The sequence below is a fragment of the Dermacentor albipictus genome, chromosome 4 (genome assembly GCF_038994185.2).
Source record: "Dermacentor albipictus isolate Rhodes 1998 colony chromosome 4, USDA_Dalb.pri_finalv2, whole genome shotgun sequence".
NCBI lineage: Eukaryota > Metazoa > Arthropoda > Arachnida > Ixodida > Ixodidae > Dermacentor > Dermacentor albipictus.
Window position 1 is genome coordinate 155,108,884 of NC_091824.1, and position 23,817 is coordinate 155,132,700.

The window sequence follows — 23,817 nt, forward strand, 5'->3', positions numbered from 1 at the left end:
CGTTTAATGTTGCTCCATCGGTGCAGGTTTATAAATAAGCAACAGAACAAGCGACATGCAATAATTTTTGCAAGCGTCCAAGAAACCAGGCACATTAGTATCTAGACACACTATTCTTCTTCGCCAAAGGATTCGCGGAGCAGCATAGAGAGAAGTGTAATTACTCTCAGCCACTCCGCAGCCATATAGGGTTGACGGTTTTCGTATGATTTAAACATGTTTGTATCGTGTGTGGTTGTATACTGTATAGTGCGACGTTCATGTCAGCTAATAAAGCAAAAAGAAAAACGGAGGAATTGAGAGAGTGAATTTTCCACTGGAAATTTGTGGTAAGAATATTGAATCCTCGGTGCAATCGTTGTGAAATTCCGTCGCAACTTGTTTATGAAACACCAGTGGACGCGAATGTCATAACTGCGAAAGGAAGGGAATCGGTATTAGCGATCGCAGTAAAAAGAAAGGCAATGCTCTGCGGAACTTCTTTATTACTATTATTATTATTATTATTATTATTATTATTATTATTATTATTATTATTATTATTATTATTATTATTATTATTATTATTATTATTATTACCTGATGACGGCGATGAGCCGGCAAGGTTTAGCGACATACCGACAAAGCAAAATACCATGGAAAGTTGGAGAATATGGTATTATTTTATTCGGCACTCTACAACTTCCGCGATTAGCGATTCAGTGGCGTCAGTGGCATTACGATGTAGGCTGATGCGTCACGGAACAAAAACTATAACCACCGGCAGCAAATGCAAGACAGAACTAAATACCTTTACAAAAAGTTACTGCATATTCGGGTGGTCATTTCAGAGCACTCCCGAGGTAGCTCTCTTGTTCGGCTGGTTGAAAAATGGCACTGCGACTGCATTTAATTGGCTCTTTCACATCGCTGAAGTTCGACTTGGAGCGCCCCTATATGTTTTCACCGACAACGCCGGAGCAATCGCAACGTCCGGCTTGTTTCAAGTCACACGAGCTCTGTATGTAGCGCGCTTTTACCGATGTCAGTGCGGCAGTTCAGACGGTTTCGTAATAGTGATGTCGTACTTTCCGTGCTTCACACTGGATGATAGTGAAGCGGGAACGTTTGAATTTGTCAGCGGCACCTTCACTTCTTTTTGAGTCGAGAGGCAAGCACGGACAGCATCTGGTCATAGTGCTGAAAACTAGCTCTGCCGGCGTCGGACTGACTTGCAAGCCACGACCACTGTGGCTGTCGCTTTCGTAGCCCACCACGTTCTGTCTGGCTTACGGCCTCGTACGCCGCGATGCAATATTGCTGTGTGATGCGGTGGCGTTGAGCCGGGCATTCCCGAAACCTTCCCTGGGTCATCGCTTCCTTCCCTATCCGGAATGTGACGCGCCTTCAGGGTGGTGGCGCGTGCTTTCTCTGAATCTGATCGCGAGCGTTTTGCAATCCGACTCGGTAAGCCGGATCGACCACCCGATTTCACAATAAGAAACGGTGCATCGCGCCTGACTGGCGATATTCTGCTGCAGTCACTTCCGCTGTAGCGGACATTAGACAGACACTTTGCATTCGCCGAAAAGAAAAGATGTCAGTGCCGACCTGTATGCATTGTTGTGTGAATCTCTTGCGGAACCGCTAGGGTTTTGAGACTACCCGGGGCGGCGGTATCCTCGAGCAATCCCTTTCGGGGACGCGATCATTCTCGCGAGATTTCGCGCGTACGCTTTCAAACATCTTTAAAAATTGCCTCTGGCAGATATCATAATTCTAGTTCATGAGCTGGTCTACTCGAAGGGGTGGACAAGCACAAAAATTTTATATGTATTATCGAATAATTCACAAAAATTAGCTACTTAAGTTTCTAACTAAGTATACCAGATATTGCAATTTACAAATCATAGCAGTTCAGATTGCAAGGAATATCTACATGAAAATATTTGTGTGGATGACACCGTTTACGAGATATGCACCGTCAAACTTTGCTGTCGTTCCACTTACTTTCTAACAAAACGCTGTTTTATGCCTTGAAGCACAAAAGTAACTGAAACGCAAATGCATTTCTGCGCAGTTTGGACCTAATACTTCGAAACTGGTGTCATCCTGGGAATTCATTCCAAGTGGATTCGCCTTGCAAACTCCCCGGCTAGAATGTGTAAATTGCAATGTGTGTCATATGGTGATTAGTTAAAAACTTAATTAGTGAGCTTTTGTTCATTACTCAATTATGCATGGAAATGTTTTTATGCAAGTAATGTCGACCTCTTTGAGTAGACCTGCTAGGGACTAGAATTGTGCTTTCTGCCATAGACAGTCTAAAAAAAAAAATAAGTTGAAAGTGTTCGCTGAAACACCCGGTATATACTTCCACCTGTTGTTATCACTGGATTTACTCAACAATAAAATATAACAAAAACATAGACGTTTCGCCACCTATATGCAGGTGGCATCGTCAGTACGCAAATGGCAACAAAGGAGAAAATACAACCTATTTATGTATTATACTGCGGCAAACATCCGGCAGGGGGCCACGGTTTCAATTGCACGCAGATTGGTTCCGACGGATAAACCACGATTACACAAATTTTCTTGGGCCCCATCGGTGTTCCTGTGCTAAGGGGCTACAGAACGGGAACACTGATAGGGCCCAAGAAAACTTGTGGAATCATGGTTTATCTCTCGCAATCAATCTGCATGCAATTGAAACCGTGGCCCCCTGTTGGATGTTTACGGCAGTATCATACGTAAATAGGATGTATTTTCTCATTTGTTGCCATTCGCGTACTGACGATGCCACCCGCATAGTTAGCGAAATGTCTATGTTTTTGTTACATTTTATTGTTGAGTAAAGCCAGTCATAACAGCACGTGGAAGTATGAGTTACCCTGGCTTTAGGAATTTTTAGGAAATATAGCCGACAGCATTCCTATAGCACTGTGCGAATACAGCCAGCTTCACACAAGGCCCTCTAGCAGCGCGCTCGGCCCTGTTTACAGACGCGTCCGGCACCGCGTCACACAAAATCTCACGAAAGTGATCGTGCCCCAGAAAGTGCTCGAGAATAACGCCCGTTTGCAACGCGCTCAACCAAGCAACAAAGAGGACGTAAAACATCCATTCAGGTAACGAACTATAAAAGGAATCGGTGCATAAAGTTCGATTGTATCAGTGTCCACTCTGGCTGCCCTGTGCACTGACAACGTGCTATCGCAAAACTTTTTTTACGCGCAACGAAAGGCTCAGCGAACTAGGCCGCTGATCAGCCAACACGAGTATTAACTTCCACTACACCGCACTGTTTTGATGAAACCGCTGTGGCTAGATGTGAACCAAAGAAGGCTCATTTGATTTACTTTCTGCGTGCGACCACGAATCTCCCCCAGGCAGTCCTGTACGGCGCAAGATCATTTCCAGCACACTGCGGAACAAGGCCCAGACCACGCACCTGGCTCTTATCGCGGGAAGCACAGCCGTGCGAAACAAACGACCGTTGTAATGAATGCGCCGTGTTAGCTTAAAGTAGATAAGCAACGGCGGCGACATAATGCAATATGGTGCACAATGTAGATAATTATGGTGCCTCTTACACTAGATCGTTCCGGGGGTCGTGATATAAGTGTAGGCACAATTAAAAAAATAAAAGCGGTGCGTACTTCGGAATTAGGCGCAAGCTGCGCAACACTGGCACTATCGTGTACAATGGAACAAAAAATGGAACATTCAAATCAAGGCAGCCAAACCGGAATGGTGTGCTTGTGGTTGGACGTATTTTTGGCTTTTTTGGAAGCTAGACGTCCTATACGCTGTTCTCTATGGGTGAAAATAAATAGTACCTTTATCAGATCTGTAAACAGAATTCGTGTGTGTGCGTGTGCGTGCGTGCGTGTGTGTGTGTGTGTGTGTGTGTGTGTGTGTGTTTGTGTGTGTTCGTCTTTCAAATGTCTTGTTCGTATTTCTGCACCCAATCAATAACTTGTATTGAGCCCACTGAGGCGACTATGCTCACAAAAATAGGTGGAAGAGATGTAATTTTATTTTATGTATACGACTAGGAGTCTTGCTAACACAGTAATACTGAAGTCTACTCAAGTAACTCTTAGTTGACTTTCAGTTTCAGTACTTCTAAGTGATTATCCGACGTGGTTGCATAGTGGCTTTGGTGTTGCGCTGCTAAGCACGATGATGTGGGCTCAAATTCCGGTGACGGCGGACGCATTCAGATAGGGGCGAAATGCAAAAACACCCGTGTACTTCGATTTAGGTACACTGAAATAATCCGAGGTGATCAAAATTGATGCGGAGCCCCCCACTAAGGCGTGCCTTACAATCAGATGGTGGTTTTGGCACGTAAGACTGCTGAAATATATTTTTTTGTTATTTCGAAGTGATTTATTTTTTTTATATCTGTGAGTTCAGTATTTATTCATCTGTATTGGAAAAGGAGTAGCGGCCGCCAATGAGAGGCGACATCTGCTAAGCACTATATAATAAAAAAAAAGTTTGGTAACAATGTCGAGTGCACAAAACATAAACGCCAGCTCAGTATATTAAACCAACGGTAATAGGCGGCGTTCTGCAAAAAACCACCTAATTTACTGCCGTAGCAAAAGCAGGGAAAGACACGTCACGTTCTCATATCAGAAACTGGAGGATAGTTTGCCCTTTTGATGCTACGCTGATAATTAAGTTTAAAGATTGCAGGCATGCACCCCTTAGCGTGCCCGCCACGTTATTAATGCGAGCTCTCAATCACTCGGTGTTTCAACTTTTTGCAATCAAGGGATAAAAAATAGGCAATATCAATTGACAAAGTTATACACAAAAATTTACAGTCTTTTTTTTTCTGCCATGTTCTTTACACACATTTGACTGATTGCTCTCAGTGTAAGGCATATTCCTAGCGTTTCTTCGAAAGGCACATGGACATTTACATTATCAGCATGGTACAGTCCCCACAGTTCTATAAAATGGAGAAAAATCTTCAACTGTCATTTATTTCTATGATAAAGCTAGCTTTTGCGGAAGGCACTTTGCCAAAGTAATGATGGCACAGCCAATTTTTGTTTTTGGTTCCCGTATTTGGTTCATTGAAATTCTATTTTACCTCGTTGCTGAAATTGAAGATTCTTTCTACCTATTTCTACCTAGTGCATGTTTTTTTTTGTTTTCCTCTCTGTCATCTTTCTAACCCCTATCTTCCATCCCCAGTGTAGGGTAGCAAACCGGAAACTGGTTTGCTACCCCACACAGTAAAGGCAGGTTAACCTCCCTGCCTTTCCTCTTCATCTCTCTCTCTCTCTCTTCTACCTATAAAGGGCTTCCCGGAAGTAAAGCGTCGTATACGTTTGCAAGAGAAAGTTATACCTTTCAATCGCACGCAGGATAGTTCCTCTCTTATTTTGTCGTTTATTACAATGAAGGATCACTTTTTGTATTTGAATGAATGAAAACTTTATACCTAACTAGAGAAAGGGGGGCAACGGGATAGAGGGTGGGCGAGGCACTGCTTGAGGTAGGCCTCCTCCATCTTCTCAGCCCACTCCAGGATGACCTTCTTAAGGTCGGACCTCGAGCTGCGCAAGGCAGCCTTCCACTGCTCCTCGCTAGACATTAATTGTTTGACGAAAGGGAGAAGGGGGTGCTTAGGGCATCCCTACATGATGTGGTTTAAGTCTTATTTGGGAGAGATGCAGAAATTACAAGAGAAAGAGAGGGAGAAATGTAAATGGAGGGGTGAACGCGGTGGAAGAAGAAAGGGGAGGGAAAGGTGCGAGTCTGCAGCTGTCGCCACAGGACTTCTGACCTGAGAGGAGATTTGCGCATGAGTGGCGGAAAGGTTAAATGCTCTAATCGATTATGTGTACAGATGTCATGGTAGGTAATATGCCGATCCAGTGTTGTAAACGGCGCCTCCTCCGTAGCAAGGTCCCACACATCTGATGCTTGAACTCGGACCGTTCGTGGGCTCGGACCCTTCGAACTCGGACGTGGGCTTGAACTCGGAACTCGGACCGTGATGCGGAGCTCGGGAACTGGCATGAGCCACCTCATTTCCGGCAAGGCCCGCATGCGTGGGAGTCCAGATTAATGCTACAGTTTGATGGAAAGGATGGGCCAAAAGGAGGGAGATGGCTGGCTTAGAGACTGTGCTCGCTGTTAAATTATGTATGGCTGTTTTGGAGTCGCTAATGATAATTCGTGAGTTTGGGATTGTGGGGGCCAGGGCTATGGCCGCCTCTTCCGAGGAACATCCTGGAATGGAGGTGGCCGCAGTGACCTGGCCGTGAGAGTTAATGACTGATACTGCATAATGATTTCTTTTCCCATATTCGGCGGCATCGACATAGAGCACGTCTTTTGAGGCGCACAGTTGTTTTTGGAGAGCCTTTGCTCGCTGCCTCCTGCGCTGTTTGTGGTGCACAGGGTGCATGTTTTTAAGCAATAGGGGATGTTGAAGTTCTCGTGTATGTGATGTGAAATGGTGTATTTAGTCTTGGTGATGGGTGCCGGAGTGATAGAAAATGTTTGGAGAATGTGTCAACCTGTTGCGGTATCAGAAAGTCTGCTATACTGGGATGTGGATGAACTTCTGTGAGTTTAGTAAGTGGGTTGAAGGTGACACTAAGCATCAGCCTTTCAGTGGAGGACCGTATGGGACCCCCAGAGCGAATTTATATATCTTGCGTAAAAGATTGTCGACCTTATCTCATTCTGATTTAAGAAAATCTAGATATGGTGTTGCGAATGTAATCTTATTAATAACGAAGGCCTGGACCAAGCGGAGAAGTTCGGCCTCCTTTAGTCTGCCATGTTTATTGGAGACTTGCCCTAGAAGGCACGCGTTGTGATCAACTGCAGTGTGGAGTGTAGTAGGGTATATATGTTGAGCCGGTTGCTTTGAATGCGTAAACGCGGCACCCGGAGACTGTACACTCTAGTAACAGGGATGCGTTTCAGGATGACCTGTATTTTATACATGTGCTTTTCAGCGCCCCGATCTGCTCTCTTCTTATCCCCCTTAACGTTACACCGATCATTCTTTTTTCCATAGCTCGTAGCGTCATCCTCAATTTAAGTAGAACCATTTTCATAAGCCTCCGGGTTCCTTTCATTTGTGGTGCGGTGGTAATCATGTAATGGTCGCTGCCGAGGTTAACTTGTGAGTTGGGCGATTTGGCGCGTTGAATTCTTGTATTTAAAACCTCTGTTCTCCAAGATATGGAAGTACACGCTACGATGGTTGTTAAAGTGTGCCTTATTCAGTGCCCAATATTTTTGGCCTGATATTCACGGACCCCGTATTTGTCTTCATTTTACCAGTCTCATCGTGAATGTGTGTGCGAAAAAAAAAGCTATGAATGGGCCAGTGATGCAAGCTTTTCAGCTGACACAGCAGAACACACCTCAACGTAACAAGAGGGTCAAAACGTCAATCCTTTAAGGTACAAATTAAAAAAAAAAGATAGGTAGCGTGTGACACTTCTGCAACACCTGGAAACGAACGTCTGATGAACACTTGGCAATGCACCGTCTTGCACCGCCGCCTTGATGCTTTCACAGTTCGGCTTCTTCGGCTCGTTTTCGGCGACTAACTGTGGTTTCGCGCACTCGTATAACGGGGTCAGGCTCACGTCAGCTACGCTTCTCTTCGAATTTACGTTGCATTTTCGCGTCAGGGGATTGAAACGTATGCTGTTCTGTGTGTTGTATTGGTTATGGCTATTATTCTATGCACTCTTCGTTTCACTTTGCTGAGCGCTTGTAGCCTCAGCCTTATGGGGGTATGAACCTTTGCATTCTTTTTCTATGCTAACGGAGGTATGAACCATTGAGAAAATCACGTTTTTTTTTTGTACCGCTCGGCTAGACGCTGCGTTTTTATACGTGGTGTGCGTGATTCCAACGAATGTATGCACTGCGCTTCTCTTTGTGCTTGTAGCTCCGCATTACGAAAGGGATGACCCGTTGGATTTTTTGCTTGCTTAGGTGGGTATGGGACATTGCTGATAGTTTTTGTACCATTGGGACGGTCGACACGTCTCTTAAGGGCCATCGGGGGTATGAGGCACTAAAGGCTTTTGCCTTTAGGAGGGGAGCCCGAATAGTTGCGGAGCATATTTAAGAATGGCTAGCATGCGACGAGGTAAGAAAAAGAAAAAAAAACACGTATACGTGCTCCTGGCGTTCGCAAAAGCCCCAGTTCTTTGAAACTCATTAAGCCGGTCCGAAAGAACCGTTGCGACTGATTTGCCAAACACTATGTAGAATATACTGAAAAGGTTTGAAGCGACGACGTATAACCAAGTGTAGAATACGGGAACAGTACCATATGGGATGTTAACGCTATATTGAAGTCCATGCGGGTGCGAGGAAACTTACTGGAGTACTACGCTCTCGAACACAGGCTATGCATCTGAACTGTTCTTTCTATTTCTTTCACTTGCGAAGCATTAAAATCCCACATATAGAGTTCAACATGTCGTAAACATAGTCGCGTTTTTGCTGGAGATCGTGGGCTCTCAGAGTAGCAAATATAAAATTCGATTTACTCCCACGAAGACCCCTGCAAGATGCAGTAATTTCAATGCAGCAAGTACCATCCAAGGGCACTCTTTATTGAAACTTGAGAAAATGAGTGAGAAAAAAATTTAGACGCAAACACGACGGAAACATGAGACACCATAACGCTGTGTACTAGCAAGTGACACATATTTGAAAAAAAAAAGAAAGCAATTGGATCAGCCCTCGAACACCACACCGCCGACGCATGCGCAATGCTCTTAGCGAGGTACAAAACTATCTAGATTGATGAACACATCATTTGGCCCTGTATTGGATAAAAGGACGGTGCATAACTGCTTCCGGCTACTCCGACACTCTGTATCAGCCCTGTCCACAACTTCTGGCGCTATAAGGCAAAGCTGTTTAAAACTTTTTTTATTCCAGTTGCACAATTAGCGCGCCACGATTAGTCTAAATATTTTCGGCCCACCCCGATATCACTTGTCTGTCACGCGACGTCAAGAAAATCGAGAAAACTCCTTATCTGATATGAAGTGTACACACTGATCATGCATGATTAGACCAAACGAAAATAATTATTTCCGATTCTGCGCCGTTTCAACCATCAGCCCTCCGTTATAGTTCAAAAAATATCGGGCTGCGCCCACTTCACCTGCCTATCATGTGACGCCACAAAACCGCGAGAACTCACCCGCTCAAAGTGACGTGTGTGTATCAAACATGCATTAATAGGCCCTGCAAAGAAGAATTTTTTTTTTTTTAGAAATAGCCAGAGACTGGCCCTTTCCGAAACGAATAGAAGATGGCTGCCTGTCGATCGCGCTAGCACAGGCTACGTGGAGCGGCAGGGGAGAATGGATTTATTGGCGTGTAATAACACTTCTTGCGGGGCTGTGTAACGTGGTCGAGCTCTTTCGGCACGTTTACGATATCGCTCTGCCAAATCTTCTGCGCTGAGGATCCGCTTTCGCTGCGTTGTTGCCGTTCCGTTGCCCGTCGCCACTGTTTTCTACCAGGCACCGAAAGCTAAGCAAGAAGAAGAGCGCCACTGGCAAACGCCTGCACCACACGCCCTATCGGGTTATCTACTTTCACTGCGCTGGCTCGGCCCCACCGAAATCCCCTTCAATTCGGCATGCTCCTTGCCTCTGATCAACCAGTAAGGGAATAATATTCGCTTTGAAAACAAACAAAAGTGACTTACAGACGACGAGAGCGTTTCATTGGCCTGTTCAAACAACGCTGCGAGTCACCGCTCAATGCATACGTCGGCGGTTACGTGACTTTGGCGTCAAGAGATTGAAATATAAACATATCGAAATAGTTTTCGGTTATAGGGCCTTTGAATGCAGAAACATTGAGAGAATTGTGTAAAGATGCCGGAAGATCAGTAGATTTGCCGCCGAAGAATGTGTGAAGGGTAATGTAAACGACAAGTACCTCTTTATAGATAACCGCTGTTGCATGCGGCGAAACATAGTTGAGCAACGGGCAGGAATTTAACACATGTCTGTGAAGTTGCAAAACACAGATTGACTGAAGCGACAAAGCTCCACTTTCCTAAAAGTATAGGTGACTGAATTCTGAAGCGCATAAAGACAGTACGCTCCTCGCGTGCGTGAACCAGATATTTAAGCACCCTGCTTAGCGACTGACATCAAAAGTCTCAGCCGCTAATGCCGTACGCGAGCGCCATTAGTTACGCCATCCGAAGAATGAGAAAAGCGCGAAAATTAATAACAAAAGGAACGCCGCCTGTCATAGCTTTTCTGTGCGCTATGAAGCATCTGAACACGACATGAGCAGTGCGGCATGCTTAGCTGGTAAATTTAGTCATTCTGTGAAACAGAATCTATGGAAATTCTGTCTTGAAGGATTACACTTCAAGCTTTGCTTCACGTTGGACCAATCGAATAGCTGAAGATGGAAATGAAGGTGTCTCATGGCGCGGGACCTCCTCATGACAAATAGCGTTTTCTTGTACTAACCGTTACCCCTCCGCCCCTTCCCAAACATTTACGGCCTCTAACAACCATGTTGCGCTGAAAACACCGGTCCTGCCCATCTAGCTAAAATGGAAGCTGGGGTTGGTTGGTATGGCATACTTCGAATTATAAAACAGCGCAGCAAGACGGGACACCAGTCTTCGTCTTTCTTCGTCTGGTGTCCAGTCTTGTCGCGCTCTTTTACAATTCCAAGTCGGCTCATGTAACTGAACCAAATAGCATTGTGCTTTATAAGATGCTATTAAAACAAATATGCAACAAAATATATCAACAAACGAATAAACAAGTGAAAAACATTAGCTCCACATCTTTCATATATGGTTTAATGGGTACTCATATACACACTTCTATGCTGTTATATGAATTGACGTGATCATAAGGTGTTACCTATTAGAATTGCGATATATACCTTCCTTATAATACCTGTCTTTGAGAAGGAGATCGCATGTAAATGCTTATTGCTGCTACCCTATAGCCTCTGCCGCTAGATACGGCAACAAACTTAAACTCGCAAAAATGGGACTAAACACGAACATTTTCTGACATTTGTATATTGCGATATCGAAATAGATTTTTTTAAGGTGAAAGGAAGGCAAAAGTGAAAGAGAAGGGGCTCGAATACTTACAACTTCTCCAAATGAAGGGCGCTCGGAAAAGGTGTGGCAACATATGTGGTAGCTTTTACCGAGAAATCAATCATACCTGCGTTATGTCTCACTCATTGCGAAAACGTATTACTCGGCTGACGTCTACCTTTATGTAAAAAGAATGCAAACGGCCAATGAAAAATTTGTTCCGGTGAGACATGGCTCATCCGTAATAGTTTGGGTACCTACAAAACGCTGTTTCAAATAAGATAAACTTGTAAGTAGGCGGGAGGGGGGAGAGGGTGACGGGGTGAGTAATGGACCATATTATGTGCAATGATTGTAATTTGCTTCCTACTTTCCTACTTTACATTGAAACGAGTAAACTTGAATACATTATTTTCAACGGTTTCAATGAAATACTTAGAGAAAAAGCCAAGAATAAGAACAACCAACGCCGTTCACTGGTGACCCTGAATTTTCATCATGTGTGTCACTGTCACGAACAGATATCGTTATAAAAAAAGGAAAAGAAGCAATGAATTTTTAGGCCCTGGTATTCTTGAAGATTACGTACACAGTATGCGGTCTCTTCGCAGTCAAAAACATTAATCCGAAATATTCATGTGACAAGAAGAGAGGTATTGAGATAACTTGCATGTACATATCAAGCACAGGCATGAAAAAATTGTGGCTGAAGTTTGAAACAAATGGCTCGAATAGCGTTTTCTTCAAGAAAAGAAACTACATTGCCGAAAAACAAGATCTACAAGTGTTGCGTCTGATTGTTTGGAATTGGCTGGAAATATTTTGTGTACCAATTAAGATATCAACAGTCGGAAGTAAGGTAGAAATATTACTAGCATATATCAAGGACGGTGATGTGCAGATAGCGAATGGTCAACATGTTGAAGTGCAAAACACGAATGGTTGTACCATCCACTTACTTAGCTTCTATCGGTGAAGCAGCCACAAATACACCAGTATCTTTGATCCCTTGTTTCCAGACAGACGAATCATTTAGTCGCGAATGAATGCGCCAGAAATATGGGTTGCTTTTTTATGTTTTAGCCGTGGTGTAGAGAACGGGCGTGCCTCTAAGAGTGGTAAGAAAGATTTTTCAACAACTCACCCACCCCCTTTATTTTACCGAGGAAATAAATATATTGACGCTGGCGTAGGGAATCACATTCATCTAGTCGGTGATAAATTATGCGAAAAACGAGCAACGAACGGAACCACGTGATCGTGTTGCAATCTGCACCACGAGGTAGAGAGAGAGACAACGTGCCTTTTGATCTGACACCGGCATTAGAAGTAGCCTGAGGGCTTCTTGTTATACTTAAGATACTTTATCTGAGAAGTCACTTAATGTTTACCCAGCGAAAGTCGAGGACTTCTTAACAAGAACTACTCGTATTCCGTTTTGCACAGTTACTTTATGTGCAGATGTGTTCTTGTTTTGAATTATTCCGGCTTTGCTTTGAGACACGTCCTTCTATAAGGTACCCATTGAGATATAATTACCTTTGGAGTGATTCGCTCATTGTGTGAGCTGTAGCGTCTCGTTGCGAAATTCTGGGTCAGGCAGCAGCCTGAGGCTGCAAGTTGATTTATTAGAATACATAATTTATTTCTAGCTTTGTCTATCTGTCTACCGTTGTTATTCTGAAAAAAAAAAAATGATTCAGGTACGCCGGATGGTTAAGGCTCGCGTGGGGTCTACTTGGCATGCTGGACCAAATGAGTATGGTTTCGTGTGAGAACTTCCTCACATTTGGCGGCACGCAAAACTATTTTAGAGCCAGTTAAAAAGACGGGTCTCCCCTCGCATTTGACGACGCAGAAAGTGACGTCACAGTAGCGCCGAAGCTCCTACGAAGTTTCCAATAGGTCTCAAGTGAGCGCAAGCTTCTTTGACCTTTCAAGTAACGGACTGTCAGTGTCTGCAACAGTGGTGTGCTGCGCGACGCCTCACTGTGTAACAACACAAGCGCAAACAGCACTTTCTTACAGTGCTGTTTGCGCCGGACAGAAGTGAAGCTCAGGGTCGGTGCCTCAGCTGTCTCTCATTGTCGGAAAAAATCCCACAGATGGTGCTTCAAGCATGAACTGCGCGGCGTCATTTTGGGCGATGAAGGCTGAATGGTTCAAGAAGATATCCGGTTAACGTTGCTTTCAATTCTCCTATCCTTCTCCACTGACGCAAGCTCAGCGAACCGTGAAATACAGGGGATTCGCGCCAAGACGGAACGTAAATTCTCGGAAGCTGCAAGACTGCTGGGATGCGTAGACAGGAAATTGCTTCGGTCCCTTAAGCTTGCCGTCTCGCCTTTTGGCCAGCGCCTGAGCAACGGCTCGCATGAGGCTAGTCACCCTAGTCATGCCATCACAATATGATACGCGCAAACACGCTCACCGAGGCGATAATGTGTGGGCGTGTGTGCGCGTGAAATCACGCTACAGGAAATAGAAAAGATAAACGGATCGCTCGGTGGAAGCACTGCCTGCTCAGGTGGTCCAGTGTAGCCCGCTTTTCTTTGGACCGGCAGTAAAGGTATAATGAAAATTTTGCTGACGCATACCCGAATTTGAGAATACACGTTGCGGGAGTTTTATTGAATCTAATGTTGAAGTTTAAGGTGCCAAAACCACGATTTCATTTTGAGGCATGCCGCAGAGGGGGAACTATGGATTAATTGTGACCACCAGGGGATCCTAACGTCCCCCAAGGCATGGGACGCGGGTGTTTTTGCATTTCGCCCGCATTGAAATGCAGCCGCCGCGGCTGGAATTTGATCCCCCGACCTCATGCTTAGCAGAGCAACATGATAGGCGCTAAGCCACCACGGCGGGTGTGTGGAAATTGAAGCAGATAGAAGACAAAGAAATCGGAGACACACATGGACAGCCGTGTCGCCTTGACCATCCGCTGGCCCTGCCCGCACCATATTGTAATTGCTTCGTTAGAGCTATTCTACATCGATCAAGTCAGTGCACTGCCAGACATGCGGCAGAATGGTTAATTGTTCTGCTCGTTATTTTGGGTTATCACTTGGTTAGCACTGCACTGCAACGTAATAGTTCCTGCGATTAGTGAACATAATGCGCTGAAGTATAGCATTAAAAGAATTAGACGTCAAAAATGTGACCTAATAGCATACCTTGATATCCAGAAGAATTTGTTTTCTGGCTCTCACTAACGGTATATGTAGTTGCTTATGGGTGCTTGGTAAGGGGCGATAAGTTGGATCAGTGAAAGGCGAGTTAAAAGAAATGCGAACGATCCAGACTGATCCGCTCTATCACCTCATGCAATTGCAAGATTTACGCTTTTGTTATTAAATGGTAAATCATTTATTGTAAGGTACACTGGGATACATCTGATCCCAATTATCAAGGTAAACAAGCTTAAATGTCACGCAGGGGCTAAACGCGTAAATGAAGTTCTCTCTGTAAGAAGGCATTCACTTAAGAGGAAGCTTTAGCTGGGGCGCTCCTATCTAACTACGTGGAAATGGAGGAATACTATTTTTCAGCAACCCGTGCACCAATTATTACGCGTTTTCTTGCAATTACAAGAAAAGAAATACAGACCAGTAAAAATTATTTCTTTTTTATTTAAGCTCACAGTTTTTCTAGAAAAATTATTGAAAAATGCAAAATTGAAATAAACATCCTTTCTAGTTCACAACCCTGTAACTCAGCCATGAAAAACCATACCACAATTATTTAAACTGCACCTAATAATACATTCCAAGCGAACTACATTATTGTATTATGCACTATTCTGAGATATTCTCCTAACTTGTGAACTGGTCAGTAGGGCTGTCGCAATACGTTCGGGAACATTTTAATAATTTCATGCATGCTGCAAATTAGTATACGACGTTTGTCTGCCTTAGATGTTCTACCATATGCCGTTTACAGAACATCGATATCTTTTTTTGTGTTGTAGAGGCAATTAAAAGAATTACATTCCCCAGCTAGGTCAGAATTCTGGTGCTCATACCGCCAGTAAATTTATATTTTCTCCCTGAAATGCAGTAAAATTTATTTCTCATCGTACTCGGGGTTTTCTGATGAAAGCATTTATGCGCGTACTTGAATAGGTAGCGTTAGAGTTGGCCCCCAGCTAAATCTTCATCTTAAAACTTTTTGTGCACAAGTTTCATGTCAGAAAAGAAGGCGGCTCCACCAACAGGCATAAACATCTCCTGAAATGGAGCGAGAAAAGGAATAAACGCAGCGCTCCAGTGTCATTAAGCTTATCTTGAAAATTTGTGCAGTAACTGATTTGGACGCATCCTAGCTGCAGTGCTAGCTAGTTTGACGCTTTGTTCAAGGAGCGAGAGAGAAGAAAAGTTGGGCCGAAAAGCAAGATCAGCACAACACCATGGCTGAAATGCGGCTAAATACACTTGCTGCAGCACAGTGCGGGTGGTGTAGCTGAGTGGCAAACAGGAAAGAACACCAAGGAACCGTATTCCACGACGTCCCTGTCGCTCCGGCCGAAGATGCGACACTTAAAAAGCGTGGCCCTTTATCGCCTAGAGAGCGACAGGCACGCCCCCCGGTTTTGTTTTGTTTCCTCGCAAAGCTTCAACGCATGCCGATAAGAGCGTAAATCGAGGCTTTCACTAAGTCAAAAAATAATGTTTGTTTTTTAGGCATCACAAAAATAAAAAAGCATGGAATTTTACGTGCCAGAACCACGATCTGATGATGAGGCACACCGTAGTGGGAAGCTCCGGAAATCTGGACCACCTGGGGTTCTTTAACGTGCACCTAATCCTAAGTCCACGGGTGTTTTCGCATTTCGCCCCCCTCGCAATGCCGCCGCCGTGGCCAGGATTCAATCTTGCGAACCTCGTGCTTAGGAGCCCAACAACATAGCAACTAAGGTTTCTTTAGGCATCACAGCTTACGCTATAGTTAACGCGCGGATTGACGTCCATGTTAAGGATCACAGCGTTTGACGCTTTCATTACAGGTGCCTGTTTTTATTCTGCATCGCTCTGAAGCGTGTACAGGTCGTTAGTTAGTCAACGGGGTATCTCAAATTCAGCTGTTTTCGTTTTCCAACATGTGTCTTTCCTCGCTGCCGCTATCTCGGTCAACATTCGTAATCCCGAAGAATGACATAAAAACTTTATAGTCTACCGCTTGAAACAAGTGGCCGTGAAGCGACGTGCACAAATATACACCTCCGCGTCAGAGCGGCGCAGAGCCTGGCCACACCTTGCATGTTCTCGTAGGCGCTATACTTCTCATAAATTTAACTCGAAAATATTCTTTTTTCCTTGCCTACTGTACAGCGAAGTTGTAGTATAGTTAGTTTTAGCATGCTAAATCAAATATTGCAGTCGCGAAATTTTGTTTTCCCATCACAGTACAGGTCGTTATCTGAGCACACTTGGCAACACTGCATGATAAGCATAGTAAAAAGTGCTGGCTCTCCCGTGATCGAGAGTAGATGTAAGCATGCAATGGCAACGCGCAAAGCAGACTGGTTGGAGATGATACTCCATAATCTTAAAATGAGTGTGATGTATGTTCGCAACGGCACACTCCACCACACTACACCGCACCATGCCTGACTGTGCACTGGTCAATGTGGACGCTGGCCAGCTAGGAAAAAAAACCGGCTCAAAGGCGGCACGACAGGCAACGAAAGAGGCCAGGGAGACCGAGCGCGCTGCCCAATTTGAAGAAGAAAAGCACCTGAAGGGGGCGCGACCAAACGTATCAGCAAATCTCGATTCTCGCTCCCTGATCTGGACGCAAGAGGTCACTCGCTGGGCCGCCACTGAGCTAAGGGCTCGCTTCAATGAGCGTTCGCTTGCCAAAGGCTGGCTGCTTGACGTAATGCTTCTCTGCTAAATCTCTCCTGTCTCCATCAAGGCACAGCAGCGCTTCCAGAAGCGTTCGGCGCCACACCACACGGCAGCTTGACGAGCAGTAGACCCACAGCAAATTCGATTTTGCAAAATTCAACCGTACGGTACCCTGTATCGGCCTTCTAAACGGCGCTATTGGAAATGACAAATAGAACTTCAGCGTACAAGAAGTTACGGCTTGAGTGATATTCTGAACAAACATTACTCGGAAGAAGAAAATATACTTTATTAAAAATAATGGTCCGGCAGTTTTCGAAGCAATATCTTTTGTAAATTGTTTGGGAATAACTAGTGTATGTAATGCAGCCCTGTACGAAGGGCGGGGGAATCTCATTCTGTTATCGCAACTTGCCCGGATGTTCTCGTTTTAGTGCCCGGATAACCGCTCTTGCGTTTTGCTCAAGGCCACTTGAAGATGGTCGACGACGGGAGCTAAAGGCATCTAATGCTTAAAATAAGAACATTACACTGGGCTGTGAAAATGCGAATAGCTTTTTTTTTCTGAGTGCTATTGTTGTTGTGCTTGCAGACAGGTAGTGGGAAGTCTTGGGGTCAAAAGAATCAGCCTAAACGCACGTTCGTCTAGCAGAACGCTTTCACTTGTTCGAACAACAGCACTCGGCTTTCATACACGTAAGGTTATCTCTTTCCAGTTCCCTCGCTTCATCAGGAAAAGCCGTGAACTCCGCCACGAAACCAGCCAATTATGGGGCCCAGGCATTGGCATGGCCCTTTCAAATGCAACCAGGCGTGCAACGACCAATTCGTTTCAACCTCGTTAAGCGTCGCCATCCACGCGATAATGGCGCTTGTCGATGGCTAGAGAGAAGAGATGTGCGCTCATTGCGTGGAGCATTGGGGGCAAATTAAATGAACGCTCTTCAGGAGATTGCCTTTTCGCATTCCTATGTCTACTCACTGAGAAAAACCATCGTCGCCGACGCGTGACCCTTTCACTGTACAAGAAATGTAATAATATAAGAAAATAAATGAAGTAGAAAAAAATAAGATGTCTATAAACGTTAGTCAGCGTGAATGCGTTTCGAACCTGCGACATCTTGATTCAAAGTCAGGTATCTTATACCAGTGTTACACGTACGCTTCTAATTAGGATTGCGGCTGATCCGGATCCGATTTCTTGATCGCAATCAACAATGGTCGCTGCTGCACGGTCCAACAATTCGGATTGAGCTATTTCCTGCTGATCGTCAACAACTCTCAGAACTGTACGATGTATTGGCTACAAATTCAGATTTGCAAGATATGGTTGAATTTGGACAATATTTCTATTTTAGAGCTTGTTATTGCAGGTAAGTGAGTGAAACAACTTTATTTGGTCCGCTATAGACGTAAGCAAACTCAACGTCACCTGGCTAGGCCCACTCGGGGACCATCAGGTGAAAAATGACGGCCCTTTCACGAGCCCTCTGGACTGCCAGGATTTGAGAGGTCTGATACTGGGCCTTAATTAGGCTCATCATTTCCTCTTGGGTGAAAGGGGGACCGGCAGAGGCGCAGCCCCACAGGACATAAAAAAAACTTTTAAACCTTTTTTATTCATCTCCCTTCGCTTCTTATTTTTAGCGTTTTCAGAATACTGCACTAGAGGGTGCAGACGTCAGCCTGCGATCGCGATCAAGGGGACGGGAGATTCATTTGAGAGATCGCCAGCCGTTGGGGCGCAGGCTCGAGTAAGAACGGGCGCGAGAGGGAAAGTCTGGGGGCTTTTGCTCTTTGAATATATGACTCTGTCTATGCACTACGGAGGAGGTTTCCTAGCGCGTCTTGTAGGCGTTTGTCCCTAGGCGTGCCGGCATAGCGGAGTGCTGCCGAGATTGTTTACGTTCGGACGCTGGCTGCCGACGTGGTAAAATAGGTGCGGTTGAACGCATGTGGCTGAAAGGCCGCCAATGACGATGACGATGACTGACAGCACCAGCGCCGCTGGTGCTGTTCTGACTGGTGTTGCAGAAGTCGCGGGGCGTGGTAGTGGTGAACTTAGAGTCACAAGCTGGCGGCTGGGCGTAATTATATTTATTCAATCGCGTTTTTGGTAACTGTAACAGCGTGTCATTATTTCATATTGTTGCGAAATAACAATAACATTGGCTGTCCGCTGTCGCGGAAAGCCAATGTTTTATTCCTATCAAGGAGACTGATCGCTATCCTTGAATTGCGATCGGCAATATCCGGATCCCGCAGGATCGCGATCGCAAATGACCGTGTAGCAACACCCGATGCAGATCAAGCTCGATCCGAATGAGCCCCGATCGCGATCAGAAGTGTACGTGTGATACCGGTATTAGTCACAGTGCTACCTGTCCGTTGCCACAAAGCGGCGTAAGACCACGTGTCTGTCGTGTTTCGCAACCGTAGCAAATATGCTGAGCGTCAGCGGCAGTATAGGTGACAACAGAAACAACTTAAGGCACGAACGGCCAGCAACAGCATTAAGAGCTAATGGGTGATGATGGCGACCAAGAGCTTCAGCAACAACAGAAGAAGAAAGAAGCTCATGCTGCCCAACAGTGACGCTAAGGGTAACATGACGCCGTCGTCTTCTGGTCTAATTAACATCGCGGCATGGCAACCGCGTTCTTCCGTTTCTTCATAAGAATTTTGCAATATTTCTCGCCATTGTACGAAACCCAGCAGCATAAGACGAGGAACAGCAGGCGATTAGAAGCAAATGCTTACCCATGTTTTAGATAACTCCCAGAGGGGATTCTGCTTGAGTTTTTCCTGAAAATCTTAATCCAATGATCATACCTCGGATTCTCTCAGAAAGGAGCCGCGCCAAGTGATTTCCCCGTGGGTAAAACGAAACTCAGTCGGCGCACTTTTGTGCGAGTAAAACGCTGAAAGGGCGTGCTCTGATCTCTGTGACACATTTAATGCAGGTGTTTGTGCGTAATAACGGTATTTGCACTGTACTGGCCAGCATGGAATAAAAGTATGGAATGAATAATAGCTAGTGGTTAGAAGTTTACATAGCGCCCTTCGTATGGCATTCTCGTTTAGATAAGCTGATATTGTTTTGGCGTCCACATGGATTCTGATATGCAAGCGAATAGTGACGGGGGACCCTGACTGATTTTTGTTCTCTGCATAAGCGCCAAAAAGAATATTGACCGAACTATAAAGAGCGTAGACGTTCTCGTGACTATCAAAGACGGATGACTCGTGAATATCATGGGTGACTTACTCGGTCTCGTCTATTGAATTTATTGCTTTGTTGCGTTACCTTCTTCAATTTTTATTCACATTTACTGTGTCATTGTGGTGTGATTGGCAATGAACTCACTGACAGTAAGGCAAGATTGGCCTTCTCTTCCTAGGGAACTATCCATAGGGAACTAGAGATGAAATTGCACCATTTCATCGTTCAATTCCCCCGTGGTACTTTACGGCAAGGCGGCGTAATACAAGTGCTTAAGTTTCAGACACAAATAAATTTCGCTTTTGGTTTATTAATTGATATCGATGTGCGGGGTTCGACATTGTGTTGTATCGTATTTTGTGAGAGCACAACTACTTCCGCCTTTCATTTCCGGCTACATAGGGAGAAAAGGTTACTCGGTACGCAAGGCTAAGTGACCGGAGCTTTTCGCTTGTATAATCAGATGACGCGTTCTTCTCATCTGAAAAGGGGCACGACAGCTTTCTTTCTTTTTGTGTACCCACGTAATTACGTATATAGAGACACGCCTGCAGAAGCTGTTTGGACTTATTGTATAGATGTTGTTTCTGTAATAATTACGGGAAACTTCCTGGAAATTAACAGAACCAACTATTCTCAGGAAGGGCTGTTATTAGTTCTCTACTCTCGTCAGTGTCCGCTGGAAGAGACGGTGAGATGTTTTGAAAGAAAGCCTGTCCCTTGTTAACGAAATAAGCAAACATTTCTATTCCCCGCGCTATATTTACCTATCTAGACGAAGTGGTGTCATCGATGCTCCAGTCTATGCTTAGTCTTTGAGTATGAACGTATTGCTCGAGCTTCCTGTGTATTGTTTCCGGTCTTGCATGTTCTATGTGTATGCTTACATAGACACACAAGTGCTCCTTCCGGTGGCACTTGCCAGCCTGCTCCTCGCTTTCCCTTTCTTGTTATATATGTGTTCAAAACAAATAATAATAATAATAATAATAATAATAATAATAATAATAATAATAATAATAATAATAATAATAATAATAATAATAATAATAATAATAATAATAATAATAATAATATCTATACGTCTCTCTTCATGAAATAATTTCTTATATTTAGGTGCAGATAATTAAAATTTCTGAACGCTTGCCTCCTAATAAGTACCAGAATAGAAAGAATTGGTGGCAAACTATAACTAACATGTACATTTCAACCACATCTAAATGACTCTCTATAAATAGTACATAATAACTCTGACCGTTTTATTCTCTCTAATTACTGTCGCAATGCAAGCTTAACTGCAATGAAATTAAGCTCAACCTTACCAACTCTCTCACGCCACGATTATATCTTCGTTCATAAGTTATCCATAAAATACATTATCCCCAGTGCCTGTGAAATTGTGGATATATTGGGATACATGAGCCTCCTTTTGTCACTGCTTCTGAAGAAGTGCCGAATAATGGGCCCTCTGAGTGCATCAAAGCTGCTTTTCTATGCCAAGCAGAATACTCGAGATCTGATGCCTCGTTATGAAACCAAAACTGTTTTACGTTTTCTTATTCCGGCCTTTGACCCGTTTGCCGCTGAAGGTAACTGAAGGATGTACGTTTAAGAACACATCGAAGAAGACATGAAAAAAAAAAGAAAACACCCTAAAAATTTTTCGGTAGTTATTATTCTCATCATCATGATTTAGTGACTATTTTATTAAAAATATAGTGCTTTGGGCAGCGACCCGGTGGCGTTGTCGAAAATATGTTACCAAAGTTATCCGGAACCCTCCACTATACATGGGCGTCCCTCATACTATATTGCAATGTTTCGAAATGTGGAAGCCGATAACCTAATGAAAATCCACTATTCCTTGTCTTTCTTCTGTTTACTTGTTTTGGTCTCTGCATGCGCATTATTAGCTTTAGCATGCGTGTTTGATGTTCTTACCTTTTTCAGCTTAGAACTCATCCTTTGATAATGTTACTAAAACTCTTGAGCAAGAGGATTTCATCTGAAGCGTTTAGAATATTCTTTTTCAGAATTAAATTGCTGCATTACTCGCGTTTCTTTTTTTCTTGATGGAACCTATTTTTTGTTCATAAGGCGTTCTCTTGCGCTTTTAGCTTCTGCTGTCTTTTGCGGCGAACAAACGAAAATTTAATTCAGAAAGCTTTCATCATTGACTGGTTCATTTTATTCTTCTCTTTTTCTAATGTTCTTGGTTTACAAGTTAATATTTTGCGAAGGTCCACCGGATTTTAAATAAATCTGAGCATGCGACGAACTCTCTGTGCTGAAGAGGTTTGATGCGGGTTGTCAGAATGCAATGTTAATGGCGCGTAAAAATGTTGCAGGAGCTTAATCATATCATTGTTTTATTAATCGCAATTTGTGAGCAGGTTCAAATCTTTGGTGTTAAGTTATACTAACAGGAGCCTATCGGAACGTTTGCTAAGCTGCGTTTAAGTTTTGTACAGCTACAGGCAAACGACGCGTAGGCTGATTTTATCCCACAATTATTTTTTTAAATCAAACCAATTTTATTTTGACATCAAAAGTTACAGATGTCGAGGGAGCAGGCTAAAAGCTCCAAGATTCGGCTTGATGGGGCCTGTACTCCCTAAGGTACAGGTACTTGCTACATAATATAAGTACAATGTGTAGCCAGAAACATACACATATCACAATACAGTCATTCAGGGTATATACTTGGAAGATAAATGTATGTACAATACGGCCAATATATATATATACATATATATATATATATATATATATATATATATATATATATATATATATATATATATATATATATATATATATATATATGTATATATATATATATATATATATATATATATATATATATATATATATTGTAAGCATTTATGCGGACTTCATCTTCATCTCTAGAAAGTCATCATCAATCATCGGCTCGTGTTCGTTTTTGCATCGACGCCATTTTTTCTTCTTGGAATAAAGCGTCGTCTCGACCGTGGTATTTCAAGTGGTGGAGGTGTGGGGTATACAACTCGCCATTGTGCTGGACGCGCTCAGACGGCCTCTTTTTCGCAACTTCCAAACGAACCGTGGGTGTGCCAAAAATCCGCCGTAGCTGCCCCCTGAAAGACGACCAATCATGAAAGTCCCTCTCGGTATTCAGGAACCATGTCTTGGCTACTTGAGAGACGTAAAATGGTACGTTGTCTAACCTCGATGTCTCGTTCCAGTTGTATTCGCTGACACGATCGTAGTTGTCGAGCCAGTCTTCAACGTCCTCACCACGCAAGATAGAGAAGCTTTCAGGATCGCGATACCGGTTGTTGGCAAGGCTTGGAGTTGGGGTGGCTGGCACTTGAACCGAGATGGTGGACGCTGCAGTCTGGTCTTGCGACATGGCGGCCTCTTGGCGCAAGCGGCGTCTCGAACGTAGCTCCAGGAGACATATTGAAGTGGACCGAGGACGAAGGGATCTTAAAGCGCCTCCACCATATATATATATATATATATATATATATATATATATATATATATATATATATATATATATATATATATATATATATATATATATATATATATATATATATATATATATATATATATATATATATATATATATATCAAATGCAATAGGAACACTTCGCATTGTCATA

General features: G+C 43.8%; 1 protein-coding gene across 1 annotated transcript in view; it reads right to left on the reverse strand.

Annotated features, from left to right (window-relative positions):
• The window catches only part of LOC135903808 (Schwann cell myelin protein-like), a 36,774-nt gene extending 13,216 nt beyond the window's left edge, over positions 1 to 23,558 (reverse strand). The window contains exons 1-2 of the mRNA XM_065434227.1: positions 23,374 to 23,558; positions 5,470 to 5,591 (exon numbers count right to left, since the gene is read on the reverse strand). Coding sequence (XP_065290299.1) covers positions 5,470 to 5,591; positions 23,374 to 23,558 — 307 coding nt within the window. The remainder of the gene's footprint in view (positions 1 to 5,469; positions 5,592 to 23,373) is intronic.
• Positions 23,559 to 23,817: the final 259 nt, after the last annotated feature.